A 14,491-nucleotide genomic window follows, 5' to 3' on the forward strand; every position below is an offset into this window, starting at 1 on the left:
GTAAAATACTATTGATTATCATCCCTTTTGGAGGGTGCTAAATGAATCTGATTGCATTTTATAAAGATGAAGGCAGTCATAACAAAATTTAAGTTTGAAAGTGTATGTATAATATAACATTCAGGTACATTTAAGGACTTAGTTTTATAAGCTAAGAGTATTTTTATTTATTTCATCAAAGAGACACGTGTTACAATATTTTGTTAACAATCAATCCAATTTAACAATAATGATGATTATTACATGTAATCACAAATGTTAAGTACCTAAAATCCATGCTTCTTAATATCATTTTACAATAACATATTAAACATTTAGCCAAAATATGCTTGTGGTGGCTCAAGGATAGTAAAAGTAGCATAAATTAATATACTATCGTTAGTTGTTGTTTTGGAGAGTCTATAGATAACTGTAGCTCCTATTTCTTAATAATAAAATGTTAGAAAGAAGTGTGCCATGGAGAGTTAAAAGCTTATAGTACATTTAAGGTCACCTTTACACCACAGCAGAGGTGGCGATAAATTTCTGACTTCACACAAGACCATGACAGTGTTTTAACAACATGTACCTGGGGTATGTGTTTTGTCACCAGGACTGGCTATCAAACCCGAAAAAGAGAAAAATATACAAGCTAAATTTTTTTGGGAATGTAAAACAAATGTACAGCACACTCTATTTTAGATAAAAGTGTCCCAATTTGCAGTGAAATCTGTCCACTGGGAGCCATGTTAAGGGCAGACTAACTGAAAGACATGACTACAACAATAGGTGCTTTCACATTTAATGAGAAAACATCTAAATACAGAAAAGATTTCCTTAAATGTTAAAAAAACACCAGAACATTGTATGCTTTCCCATTTTCATGTATTAACTCAACTGGAGTTTCTGTAATATAAAACACAAATGCCACATTCATCATTTCCAATCCTATGATCTGTACTTCTAGGACTGGAATCCTGAGTCAACTACAAACACATTGATAACCTTGATCTGAGTCATTCTCCTTTTGCATGACCACCAGTAGATTCAAAAACATAAATTTTAAATATGTACAGTAGAAGTTACTACTACTTGAACTAAGGATTCATAGAGCTGTATGTTTGGATGCATTGTGCTCTGGTTAGAACTTCTCTTTGCTGTTTATTTCAAGTATGACCTTAAACTGAACTCCTACAATGGTTTACTTAAAATCAAGAACAAACCATGCAGTCAGGCTTAGAGGTGGTTTTCACAAATGTGTGTCTAGTAGATGGCTAATCTATTTATCCCAGTAGGCCCTCGTGTCAACAATCTGCCTAGTGCCACAAAGTGGGGGTAACCACTTCCAAAAGGAAAAGTTGTAGGTCAGGTGCAACATTCATCAATAAAGAGGCAAATGCAGGGAAGGGCATTGCAGGTTAGGCATTGTATATCTAACAAACAAGCAGAGAAATAAGCAAAAAGGTCTAAAAGGGTAACAGGTCAGATTTTACACTGAATCTTTAAAGTATGACCAACTCAGAAGTGCATGTGATTTGTAGGAAAAATTGAGTGTTTGCTATTCACAGAATTGTAGTGAAAGCAGTAGGTCAGAAATGTTGCATCAATTATAGAACTTATGAAGTTTTGATTTGGTAAATAAATACATGAGTAGTGAGAAGGAAAAAGGGTTGTAAGAATTTTTTTTCATAAATGTATGGTAAAATCCAGTACTTTCCAAAGTAATTAAATATGTATGCTCAGTTAGTCTTGCTGGATGTAAAAAGATCATTTTGTCCAAATGTGTTCTATAGTTTCCTGTACATTTTTGTCCCTGCAACAGTGAACCAGATTAAGCAATTTTCAAAACAATTTGATGTAGAGAAGTGTCGATTACTGAAATATGCCAAACGCGTTTCTTGTAGTGTAGTGTGCTTATTTGTTCTGACGAATATATTCCTGGATATTCATTCTGCTGCCAGGTTAGGCAAATATTTTTTTTCTCATGATGCTATGCAAGGTGAGCATTAGCTGGGATTGTTGCCAATGTGGCCGTCGCTGGGTCGCAAGCACAAAAGAAACAAAAAATGCCACTTTACTCTTGACAGTGCTGTGTGATATTTTACCCCATTTCTAACCACACTCATCTGACTAAGGGGAAACCCCGCTCCTCTGACAGTGTTTTCATTTCAGGGGTACATTAGCAGGCTATAATGAGACTATTGTAAGTACTGCCACCAGATATACAGTATAAAGCTGATGAATGTGAGTGCAGCACTGCATGGCTAATTATACAAGCAAATTAGCCATATGCCCAGCTAGATCCCAAAACAAGCCTTAAAAGATCCCTGTTATTTTTCCCTCACCAGAAAACACAGAACAAGCTTTAAAGTAATACAAGTAAAACATTTATGACTATTTTACAATGCAATTTTTTTTCTTCTTGATGAAAGCATCTGCACAGATAAATTGGAAATAAAACCGTTCTAGCCATGCCCAGAGTTGTGTCAAACAACGGAACAGGCCAGTTCCACACCCCTGTATTGTGGCATGACCAATGTATGCCTCAAGAGTGGAACTCTCAGTATAGCGACCTCTGTTTTATTTACTTATTGCTAGTAGTTGGTGGCCTGTTTGTTGTATTTTATTTGTGGTATTCCTTCACTTTGCGTGTTTTGGTGTTTGAATCATGGCAGTGGTTAGCATTGCTGCCTCACAGCTCAGATCACATATTTTCCCATCATAACTGGTCCAGTATAGTTGGCAGACTTTTCCCAAACCCTCAGAGACCATTACACCATTATAATCCACTCAAAACTAGTTCAGATCCAACTTCCCCGTGGACTTGAATGCATTTTGCAGAGTTCGGCAAAAGTTTCCAAACATTTCTGTGATTTCACTATACTTACGATGAAGTGAACTCAGGTTCACTCCTCACTAATGGAGAGATATTATTGTGTGGAATGTTGCTACATCTTTCCTGTAGACTCTTCTACTGACTGGGGTGGATCTTATGAGGTTTTGCTCTAGTACTCCATTTTTGCTTCCTTTGATTTTTTTTCATATTTTAAGGGATGCAATGAGACGTGTATAATACAAGAGAAAGGAAGTACACATTTTAATTGCAGTCAAAATTAGCTTATGGTTCTGAGAAATATATTGTAAAAACATTCCATAGGACATTTTTTTGCCTTTCATAGCAAGTCAGGTTTGAAGGTTGGTTAGCATGTGCTCCCACCACACACCGAACCACCTGGAAATCATCTTAAAATATCCATCCATCCATCCATTTTCTAACCCGCTGAATCCGAATAGGGTCACGGGGGTCTGCTGGAGCCAATCCCAGCCAACACAGGGCACAAGGCAGGAACCAATCCTGGGCAGGGTGCCAACCCTTAAATATTGTATTTTAAATGTACCAATGTTTCAAGCAGTAAGCAAATGCAGACTAGCCTACCAATTAAGGTGAAAAATAATACACGTAAATAAACTCATCCCATCCGGGATGCCAATAGAATTGAAGGATGGGGGAAAGCAACCGCTTTGGGACAATACTTTTCTCAAGACATTAGATGGCAGCTTCCCTGCAGTGGCTGCTGTCAGAGGACACTGAAAAAGAACCTGGGGAGTCATGTCTCACCCATAGCCCGAAAGTACTACCAAGTCACGGGGACAAAAGCCCAGACGTACTTCTGGGCTGAAGAAAACTTGAGCTCTCCTTCCGACCCAGAAGTGCTAGCAAGTCACATGAATGGAAGGACAGAAGCAGAGGGCTATAAAAGGCGCTGTCTTATCACTAATTGGGGAGGACTGAGTAATTGGGGTTTTGTGCACGGTGTGCTAAAGAAATAGAAAATAAGAGTGTGTTGTTGTAACCGACTGCAATCCGCCTTTCTCTGCCGTTGTGTAAATGATCGTCATGTAGGCACATAGGGTTAAAACACAGGATTTTATTTTCCTATTCAAGAAATTCTTTTTAAAACGAAAAGAAAAAAATGGACAGGGCGTCACATAAACGTCTTCTCCCTTATGTCCCACAGCATCCACCGCACTTCTCCTCTTTTTATTTATACAAACACATTGCAAATTTTCCAAAGAGAACTATTTACAATACACATAGCTTTATACAAACAAATCCTGATTTTATAATTACATATTATTGACAAAAAAAAAGAAAATGAAAAGAAAAAAATATATAGCGTACCTTTTCAAAACAAAAGGAAAAAAATGGACAGGGCATCACATAAACATCTTCTCCCCTATGCCTATTAAATAATAAATTAAATCAATTACAAATTATTAATACAAAATAAATGAAATAAAAATCGAGAAAAACTTAGGGAGAACTCAAACCACAACCTACCCTACAGCATCCACCGCGCTTCTGACGTTAGAGCCAAAAAACGTGGTGCATGCAGGATGTGAGGTGTGACGCTGATTAACGCCTGTACTACAACAAATCATAATTGTTAGTATGTTATTAACTATTTACAGGGATCAACTCTTTTTGGGGAAGTTCATAACTAAAAAAAACAAAATTATAAATAACATTTTACACTTCGCTACATTGTGCTTTTGGGACTTGTGTGTCGCAGAGCCTGTCTGTGTCTGGGTTAGGGGGCTGTTCAACCCCCAATCTTCCACAACTTGTAACCAAGGTTTTAGTTACATTTTTAGCCTTATTTTCCATTTGCCATTCTTCTGTCATCTGTCCTTGGCTTTCTTGTTACATTCTGGGTAATTCCAGTACATAACCTTTAATTTGGTATTTCAACTTGCCTAGAGAGGCCAGCATTAATTCCAATAGTGAGAAGTTCAGTGTCTGATGTACTAGTAGAGAAACCTTTATTGTTATATAAATGAAAACACATTCTGTATCTAATATGAAACAACATATCCTCTACAAACTCCAACAAAGCAAAATAATTGCACTGTGCTACCTCACCCACAAATAAAAAATAAATACATTCTGGCTGATTCCTAAGGGTGCATTGGCTTTCCTCTTTTGTGAACTATCAGTTATTAACAATACTTTGAATTATGATTCACATGCCCCCATGACACGAAGTTGGATTAAGTGGGTTTGAAAGTATTTTATTATGTTTTTTTCAAGCAGTGGAGCAGCATGATGGTTTATTGCACAATCCTGCATTTTCACCCCATGTCAGGCACTGTCTATTTGTCATTTGTTTATTTTTCCATTATCTTTGTGAACTTTATAACATTCAAAGGTTATGTGTGTTGGGACAGCAAGCACCCTGTGAGTGACTGTGGAATGTGATGAATTTATCACTGTGTCCAGGGTTAGTTCTTGTCCTGCACCTCCTGATGTTGTGATAAGATCTGGCTCTTCTGAAAATTTCATGGAGATTAACCTGCTTAGTGTTATTTTTGCAGCCCACAAACGTGAGTCATAAACCTTTTTCAACAAAAACAGAATATCTATATAGCCAAGGTTAACATATAAATACAGTAGGAAAGGTATGTCTAATGTCCACTGCTCTACTGATGTACATTTCATGTGAGATGCTTTGAAACAGCCACCAATACACAGCTCTGCATCACATTTGGGAGTGCAGAAGTGTGTTTCTTTGTACACTTTTATAATATTTTTTCTACTACTTAAGCATCAAAGTCAATGTCAGTGCCTGATCCAAACGATCGATGTGCCTATTGTGTTTTTGTAAGGCTTAGTAACTTCCCTGACACAAACACTGACAGCTGCTGCATTGTGAAGAGTGGCTAGGGATGCTATTGCCTTTCTTGTCCTTCTACTTGATCGCAGTCATTTTGCCACGCATCGGCTTGCACCATGGTGAACCAACAGGCAACTGAATTCACTGGGCATATCATGACAGTTCGGTTCTACAGTTCCATATGCATCAGTTTCACTATCTGTGTCAACGTTGGACGACCAATTCACATTGTCATCACTGTCACTTGATTTAACTAATGCGTCAGATTCCATTTGTTCTAAAACTGGCTTTACAGTTTACATGCCACAGTGGTTTGGCTGAATTCTCTTCCCCACTCATGAATACTGATGAGTTACTGTACATTAGATCAGGGGTCCTCAATCACGGTCCTGGAGGGCCACAGTGGCTGTAGGCATTCTTCCAACTAGTTTCCTAATTACAAGACAATCCTGGCTGATAATTAAACTTGGTATTTTACTATTTGCCTGGTTTGTGCTTTAATTCATCCAAGAGTCAGAGTCACACCTGAGGTTAAAGCCAAAGAGATAAAAAAATTAGAAGGAAGTGACTGCACTGAGCTTTAAAACTGGCAACCAGGCATCCGCGTTTGGTATCTGAAACTGAAAATATGGTTGTCATTTTTAACAGCCTACAATTGGAACTCTGCAATTGTACATCAAGTTAAAAATGAAACCATGACATAAGAGAATATTTAAAACCTTCATTTGCTGAACTAAATAGTTTTTGTTTGGTATGTTTCACCTTCTATTGTGTACCAGCAAATAAGGGTAAACTGCTTCAACAAGAATAAAATAACAGATTTGCCTTCGGTAAGCCATTCCCAAACCCAATAATTCAAAAGGTTTCTTCCTTCTGATTGCATTCTGCCATCTTCAAAGCATAAAGCCCCAGAGCGCAACAGTATTCAGGTTCCTAACAGGATGTAACTAATGACCGTTAATTTAAGTATTTTTAATGCAGTACAATTTTGCATACTTTAATAGATTTATTATACATATGGGCACATTGTGTATAGCAAACAATGTGTTAAAGAAAACATACAGCAATCCTCTGCATATTTTAATTTAAAATAAATCTTAACAGAATGAAACTGAATGCTATCGATTGAACTTGCATTACTGGCAGGTCCTTGTTGGCAGAAAGAAGCATTTGAGGTTTATCACTTGACAGTCTCTTTCTTTCCTCATCAATCAGAATCAGAATCAGAATGTCTTTATTCTCATTGTAACAAATACAATGAAATTAGGTGCAGTCCCTGCTCTGTCAAAATATAAATAAATATAATTACAAAAGGATATAGGAAAGGTTTAGAAGAAATGAGGTGAACACAAACATTCAACATAAGACCTTATTGCACATGAAACACTATTGCACAAGATGGCATCTATTACACTGTAGTCAACAAGTTAAATTGGAGGTGATTAGGTGGCATTCAGTGCCAAGTAGATAGATAGATAGATAGATAGATAGATAGATAGATAGATAGATAGATAGATACTTTAGTAAATGGAAAGATGCACCAAACCAATTTTTTGCTGTCTACGCTCTTATATGGTGCAGAAAAAAAATGTTCTTCCTGTGTGAAGAGATGTCCGTTATTAGTCCTTCTCACTTGGAACATCTGTGAGCGAAAGAACTGAAATATTTAAGCTATGGGCCTCTACTGAAAAGGTGATGGGATAGGAAATGCAGCCCTTTTTGCTGCCAGCTAGTGGTGTCATTAAATGGTGGGGGCTTACAATACAAAACAATTTTTTTTTGTATAGCCCAAAATCACACAAAAAGTGCCGCAATGGGCTTTAACAGGCCCTGCCTCTTGACAGCCCCCCAGCCTTGACTTTCTAAGAAGACAAGAAAAAACTCCCAAAAAACCCTTTTAGGGGAAAAAAATGGAAGAAACCTTGGGATAGGCAGTTCAAAAAGAGACCCCTTTCCAGGTAGGTTGGGAATGCAGTGAGTGTCACAAAAAGGGGGTAAATACAATGCAATACACAGACCAGAACACAAGTAATCCTCAATATAGTAGTGCAATAGAAATATTACAAGTACAGAGCAGAATGCAGTACAATACACAGAACAGAACAAATCCTCAATACAGTATAAAGAGAAAAATTTTAGAAGTACGGAGTAGAATTTAACAGTAGATGATATCACATAATATGATTTGGATTTGTTTAGAGTCCTGAAGACCTCATCCATCAAGCTGCCTCCCCCATTTGGCCATTCCACAGCTGAAATAGCGCAAATCCATTGAAAGGACCCCTCCTTCTCACGATTCCTGCGATCCTCCATCAGTGATGGCTTTACCTTAGGCAGGCAAAACAACTTGGCAGGTGGGCCGTGGCACCAGGTGCCACATTTGAGTACCGAGTAGAGAAAAATCCAAGAATTGCAATCACTTTCTGTTCCCTCCGATATTTGGAGGGAAGAAAAATAATGGAGGGTGGGTGCATCCTGGGAAAGTTTTCATTTAATTAAATAAACATATTTGTACTAAAGCGATTTCTTTTTGGAGCTGTGACTGATCTGGTTCTGGATGTTTCAGAAGTGCGTTGTACGCGCCTGCATTCATTGTTTATATCTATGCGGTCTGGCTTTTGTTTTTGTATGGCTGTGTCGTTAGCTAGAAGTCGTTTGCTGATGGCGGCAGATTCGTGTGCTGAAGTGACCATGGCGGCGAATCCGGGCTTGGAAGGCTACATTACTAAACAAAGGTGGTATATGCGGTAGTGTGGGCAGTCACGTCCGGGTGGCGGTGGTAGTGTGTACAGCTTGCTTGTGGCCTCTGCCATCTGTGCGTATATACAACCTGGCGTGCACGCTTTACCTCAAGTTTAGTTTACAAGTCAAGTTGTGTTGTTTGGGCGCCACCTACTGACTCTGGGAACCAGCTGGGTTTGACTCTGGGGCGCTGAGGCGCAGTGCAGGTGCTCTAACGGTGCGTCTGGCATCCGTGCATATATACAACCTTCGTTTAGTAATGTAGATTCTAATTATCATGTTACTTATGTTTTAGTGCTAATGACTAACAACAGAGATGCAGTCTGTACAGTTAATCAGCAGCTCTAGTCAGGATATGCTAAACTGAAAATGTGAGTCTTCAGCCGGGATTTAAAGGCTAAGACCGAAGGGGCATCTCTTATAGTAGCAGGCAGACCATTCCACGGTTTAAAGGCCCTGTAACTAAAAGCTCAACCTCCCACTGTTATTTTATTAATCCTTGCAATCCTAAGCAGACCAGCATCTTGAGATCTTAATGTGTGTTCTGGTTTGTAAGTCATGATAAATTCAGACAAGTAAGCCGAACCTTGGCCATTTAATGCTTTATACGTTAACAGGAGGATTTTGAAATCTGCCCTAAACTTAACTGGGAGCCAGTGTAAGGATTTAAGAACTGGAGTTATGTGTTTATATTTTCTTGTTCTTGTAATAATTCTTGCAGCAGCATTTTGGATTAACTGGAGGCTGTATAAAGAACAGTTTGAACAGCCAGTGAACACCACATTGCAGTAGTCAATCCCACTAGAGATAAATGCATGAATTAATTTCTCCGAATCCTGTTTATTTAGAAAGCGCCTTAATTTCCTAACATTTTTAAGATGGAAGAAACATGATTTGGAAAACTTTGTAATATGCCTTTAAATGACATGCTAGAATTAAAGATAACTCCTAGATTTCGGGCTGATTCAGTAAAATTAATTGGGATTCCAACTGAGTTAAATGATGACAAAATATTGTTGTGATCAGCGTGATTCCCTCCAAAAATTAACATCTCTGTTTTATCTTTATTTAAAGACAAGTAGTTCTCATCCATCCACTCCTTTAATTCACTAACACAACCAATTAAAGACAACATCGGCGAAACGTCATTTGGTCTAAATTAAAGATATAACTGGGTGTCATCTGCATACGAGTGAAAATTAACATTATGTTTCCTAATGAGAGATCCCAGTGGAAGCATGTAAAGTGAAAACAGTAAAGGTCCCAGTACTGAGCCCTGCAGGACACCATTTTGAACTTCTGTGTATAATGATGGAGTACTGTCAGCACATTTCTGTACATATTGGAATCGATTTGATAAATAAGAACTAAACCAAGCAAGCACGGGGCCTGTGAGCCCAACATTACTTTCTAGCCTGTGTAGTAAAATAGAATGGTCAATGGTGTCAAATGCTGCACTTAAGTTTAACAACATAATTACAGTGGATTTTCCTTCATCAGAGGATATCAGAATGTCATTTACAACCCGCATTAGTGCCGTTTCTGAACAATGACCAGTGCAGAAACCAGACTGGAATTTCTCAAATAAATTGTAATGCGTAAGGAGTGACTGACACTGATTGGTGACTACTTTTTCTAGTATTTTAGAGAGAAAGGGTAAATTTGAAATAATTCAGGGCTTTAGTTCTTGACTTTAGTTATCCAGCCCCTTATCTTTGTGAACCCCCAGATCTTCAGGATCCCAGCCCTCCCTTCCTCCCTTTTCACATCCTGACATGCATGGACATCTCCACAGGGGCAGCCCTCTTTGTTGACTGCATAAAAACTTTACAAGGGTAGCTTGACAAATGCATGAAAACCCCACATGGGACCGCAAGCTTTTCATCAAAGACATTATCATTATTAAGGGATGGGGGTGGGGGGCTAAGCCCCTAATAAGTGCTAAAGCTAGCAATGCCAGTTATGAAAAAGTATATGAAAATGGGGGTTGACGTGTGTTACCACTGATATGACTAGTTAGGCACCAGATACCAGTATCTGGGGACTGATTTAGGTGTTAAAAAAACTGAGCATTAATAGTTTAATTAGAATACACCTTTTAGAAAAAGTCAATCAGTCATTCTCTAACCCGCTATATCCTAACACAGGGTCACAGGGGTCTGCTGGAGCCAATCCCAGCCAGCACTGGGCGCAAAGCAGGAACAAATCCCTGGGCAGGGTGCCTGTCCACTGTAGTTAGAAAAAGTGAAAATCCAAATTTTGGAGACACAGATTGACTGAACACTAACAGCTGCCTACAGAAAATGAAGTAATATAAGAAAAAAAGTCAGCAGGTCAGGAGATCTTTCTTGTGCTAATTGCAGTATGCTGTTAACACACCCTACATATTGTTGTAGCGCGCCTGAGACATCACTCTGCTCCAAGTGCATCGCTAGGCCAAATGAGGTCCATATGCATCACTGTATTAAACAAGACACGAAAACCAGTGTGTCACTGGCACATGATCTTAAGACATTAGTCAAAAATTATGAAAAAAAACATAATATTTGAAAGAAGTCAGTATTCAGAATTTCAAAAGACCAGGAATGAAGGTAAAAACTTCATTGCTGGTTGTAGCAAAAATGTTTAATTTCTTTTTTACTGCTGATGAGCAGTTAAGACTACTGCCTTGGGTTAATAAACCAGATGAAGCAAAATAGCATTGAAAAGAATCAAACAAACCTTGAGCTTCTCTATCAGCTTGCTCTTTATATTGTGTTTTGTTACTAGTAATATCAGAGTCGCCAATCTAAAGTTATTTACGTTTTTGGGGTATTTATTTTTATCCACACTATATTTTGGTCATTCTTTTGTATACCCTCTGGAGACTCTCCTCAACAATATTTGTTCCTGCTGCTGTCCTCCATGGGAAAACATGACACCAAGAACCCTAAATGAAACTTCCCTAGTTTTCCTCTCTTAAGAAGTGACGCCCAGGTGTTCTCCAAGTCTGAGCTTGCTTAAGCTTAAACTAAAAGTGTTAACATTTTACAGCAAACAGATGAATATCACAGTGTTGTGGCTGTGACACGGTTTATAAGAGGTAAGCACTGCACCGATGCTACTGCCACCCATCTCTTCATTTCCTGAACCCACTTTTTCCAAAACAAGATTGTAGGGAACATAACATTGGTGAAGTTATTACAGTCTGCAGCTAATTAAGTAGCTAATGCATGTGGTAAAAAATATCTTTTTAAGCTGTTTTTCATATATCTGTTTTTTTTATTTCCATGCAGTTGTTTGAAAAAGAAGTTTAAAAGACTGTTATGCAGAGTTTGTATTATTGTGCTGTAACTTAATTTCTTTGCATTTCTTTTAGGGATTTTGAAGGAAATCAAATCAAGACTTTAAATTTTTCCACTCTGATGATGTGCAATGAGCTTACAGTTCTGTGAGTAGTCTTGCCCTGTCTGCCATCTCTTTACATAGCGCATGAACCATGAAATGCTGTTATTGCTAAAAGTATGACTCTTTCATTATATTGGAGTAAAGCAATTAAAAATATTCTATCTGAAAGCTGCTAATGTTTTGATATTTAATTGTGAAGTCTGTAAAGCATATGCAGTACAGTATATAGTCTATAAATGGGAACATTGAATTAGTGTGAAGTGTTATACGTGTTATTTTTCTTGTAAGCAAATTATTATATTTGTTTATTTAAGGTGGTGGAGATTTCCTAGATGGTCATTTTCTCAAATTGAAAAGGGTGCACTCATACACCTATCCGCATAATTATTCACACTAGGCCAATTCAGGGATGCCAGGTAACATAAGCTGCATGTCTGTAACAATTTGGTCATAAAAACAGAGTTTTACACCAACGGTATATTTGCCCATTATTATTATTAAAGATTATTTAAATGGAATACACTTAGTTGTATTTAAATTCCATTCTTTAATTCTTTTTATTGATTTCATTAAAAGCAAGTAATATTCATATAGTCAAGTCAAGCTTAGCAAAATTAAATTCCACCCCGACCCAAGAGAAAGAGAGGAAGGACAATAGCCAGAGTAAAAAGTTAAAAGTAAAAAAGAGGAAAGAGAATGCTTTTTCCCAATATCAAATCTTATTCCAAAATGTATTGATTAGATCCTGCCAGGTTTTTAAAAGGTTTTGAACAGATCCTCTAAGAGAGAATTTGATTTAGATTTTTTTTTTTCAATTTCAAATAGCATATAACATCACTTACCCATAGACTTAAAAGATGAGGGCTGAGATTCTTCCAGTTCAGCAAGATAAGTGTGCTAGTAGTGAGATGTTTGCCTTGGTAGAGTTCTATATCACTCTACGTTCCCCTTCTTTATTCTTTATTGTGTAGCCTTTGTCGGAATGCCTCAAATCCCATAAACGTACTGCTTTTTAAAAGGTATTTTATTTAATAACTTCTCCTCACCTTCCCTTCTACATCTCTAACCTCAAGCAATTACATATAACAAAAGACAAGCAGGAGTTAAGTTACACTTTAACAATGTATTGTTGATAATATTCATAAATAATAACAATAAGAAAAGTACATTTGAATATTGGCAAACATACAATCTGATAAATGCTGATCTGTAGTTTCAGGAGGCACATAGACTGCAGTTACTTTAAATGATGACCAATAGAATTCTAGTGCAACACAATGGGATTCACACCTGCCCCCAATACAATTTGTTAAGATGAAGCTTGCCAGCTAGGAAGTTTGGCCGCCATGCGGAAGTTGGTTGAGAGAGTCCGACAAAGAATCACTTGCCAAATTGGTTTTAGGAACTTCCCCCAGAATTCTTCAGTTAGTCCTAAAGACTGGGTGTGTGAGATGAAGTTCTTTAAACATGAAGGCTTTTCACCAATGAAACACTAATATTACATTACTTTGTCTAAGTTACAAATAAAGACATACAAATTAGTATAGTATATTTATCAACTTATTTACAAACTTTCACACCACACCATGAGGTAAAGGCAATTATAGTTTGTTTGTCCTTCTCCACTTTAAGCCCATCTGGGAGTACACCAAACACAGCTGTTAATGGGTTAGGGAGCGATTGTGAAACCAAGGCTGTCTGATAGGTATTTAAAAATTTTGGTTCATGAATGATGTTAATTTGGTGCAGGCCCAAAACATGTGGCCCAGTGAGGCTAGAGCTCGATTGCAATATGTGCAGGCTGGATGTTGCCCATGAAACATGTTGGACAATTTTAAATGAGAGATGTGCTTGATAAAAGATTTTAAGTTGAATAATTGTATGCTTTGCGCATATGGAGCTTGAGTGAATTCTATGAGTGGCTGTCTTCCACTCCTTTCTGAAATGTTGAGTAAGAGATCCTTTCCCCACTGTACACTGAGATCTTTGAAAGGAAGGGACTTTAAAATGTTTTTATATATTATGGAAATGCTGCCTGAGTCTTCAAGACTGATCAGCATTTTTTTTGGAATAGAATCAAATGGGTGGTGAGGAAAATTGGGCAGATTCCATTTAGCAAAGTTTTTAATTTGAAAGTAGTGGAAAAATTGTGTTGATGGGAAGCTAAACTTGAAGTGTAATTGTTTGTAGGATGCAACGGCATTATCTATATTCATATCTCTAAATTACAGTATTGAATCCAGTATGTTTTCCTGTGTAAGATTGAGAGGGTGGGCAAAGGTGGTTATTGTGTAGAGATCCATCCATCCATCCATTATCCAACCCACTATACCCTAACTTCAGGGTCAAAGGGAGCCAATCCCAGCCAACACAGGAAACAAACCCCACTCAGGGTGCCAGCCCACCGCAGGGCACACAAAAACAACCACACACCAAGCACACAGTAGGGACAATTTAGAATCGCCAATGCACCTAACCTGCGTGTCTTTGGACTGTGGGAGGAAACCAGAGTTCCCGGAGGAAACCCACGCAGACATGGGGAGAACATGCAAACTCCACGCGGGCTACCCACCGCACCACCGTGACGCCCTCGTGTAGGTGTGCAACGGATAAAAGCTTCTCTATCCTGAAGTGCTTCCTACATTGGTTCCATATTCTGAGTGAATGAAGGATAGTTAAATTATTAGTATGTTGACAATAACTTGTAT

The 14,491-nt window shown here is 38.0% G+C and overlaps 1 protein-coding gene across 1 annotated transcript in view; it reads left to right on the forward strand.

Moving 5' to 3' along the window:
- Nucleotides 1-14,491, forward strand: part of LOC120523981 (relaxin receptor 2-like) — a 345,306-nt gene that overhangs the window by 217,497 nt on the left and 113,318 nt on the right. Inside the window, exon 11 of the mRNA XM_039745737.1 lies at nt 11,755-11,826. Coding sequence (XP_039601671.1) covers nt 11,755-11,826 — 72 coding nt within the window. The remainder of the gene's footprint in view (nt 1-11,754; nt 11,827-14,491) is intronic.

Source organism: Polypterus senegalus, chromosome 2 (assembly GCF_016835505.1).
Source record: "Polypterus senegalus isolate Bchr_013 chromosome 2, ASM1683550v1, whole genome shotgun sequence".
NCBI lineage: Eukaryota > Metazoa > Chordata > Cladistia > Polypteriformes > Polypteridae > Polypterus > Polypterus senegalus.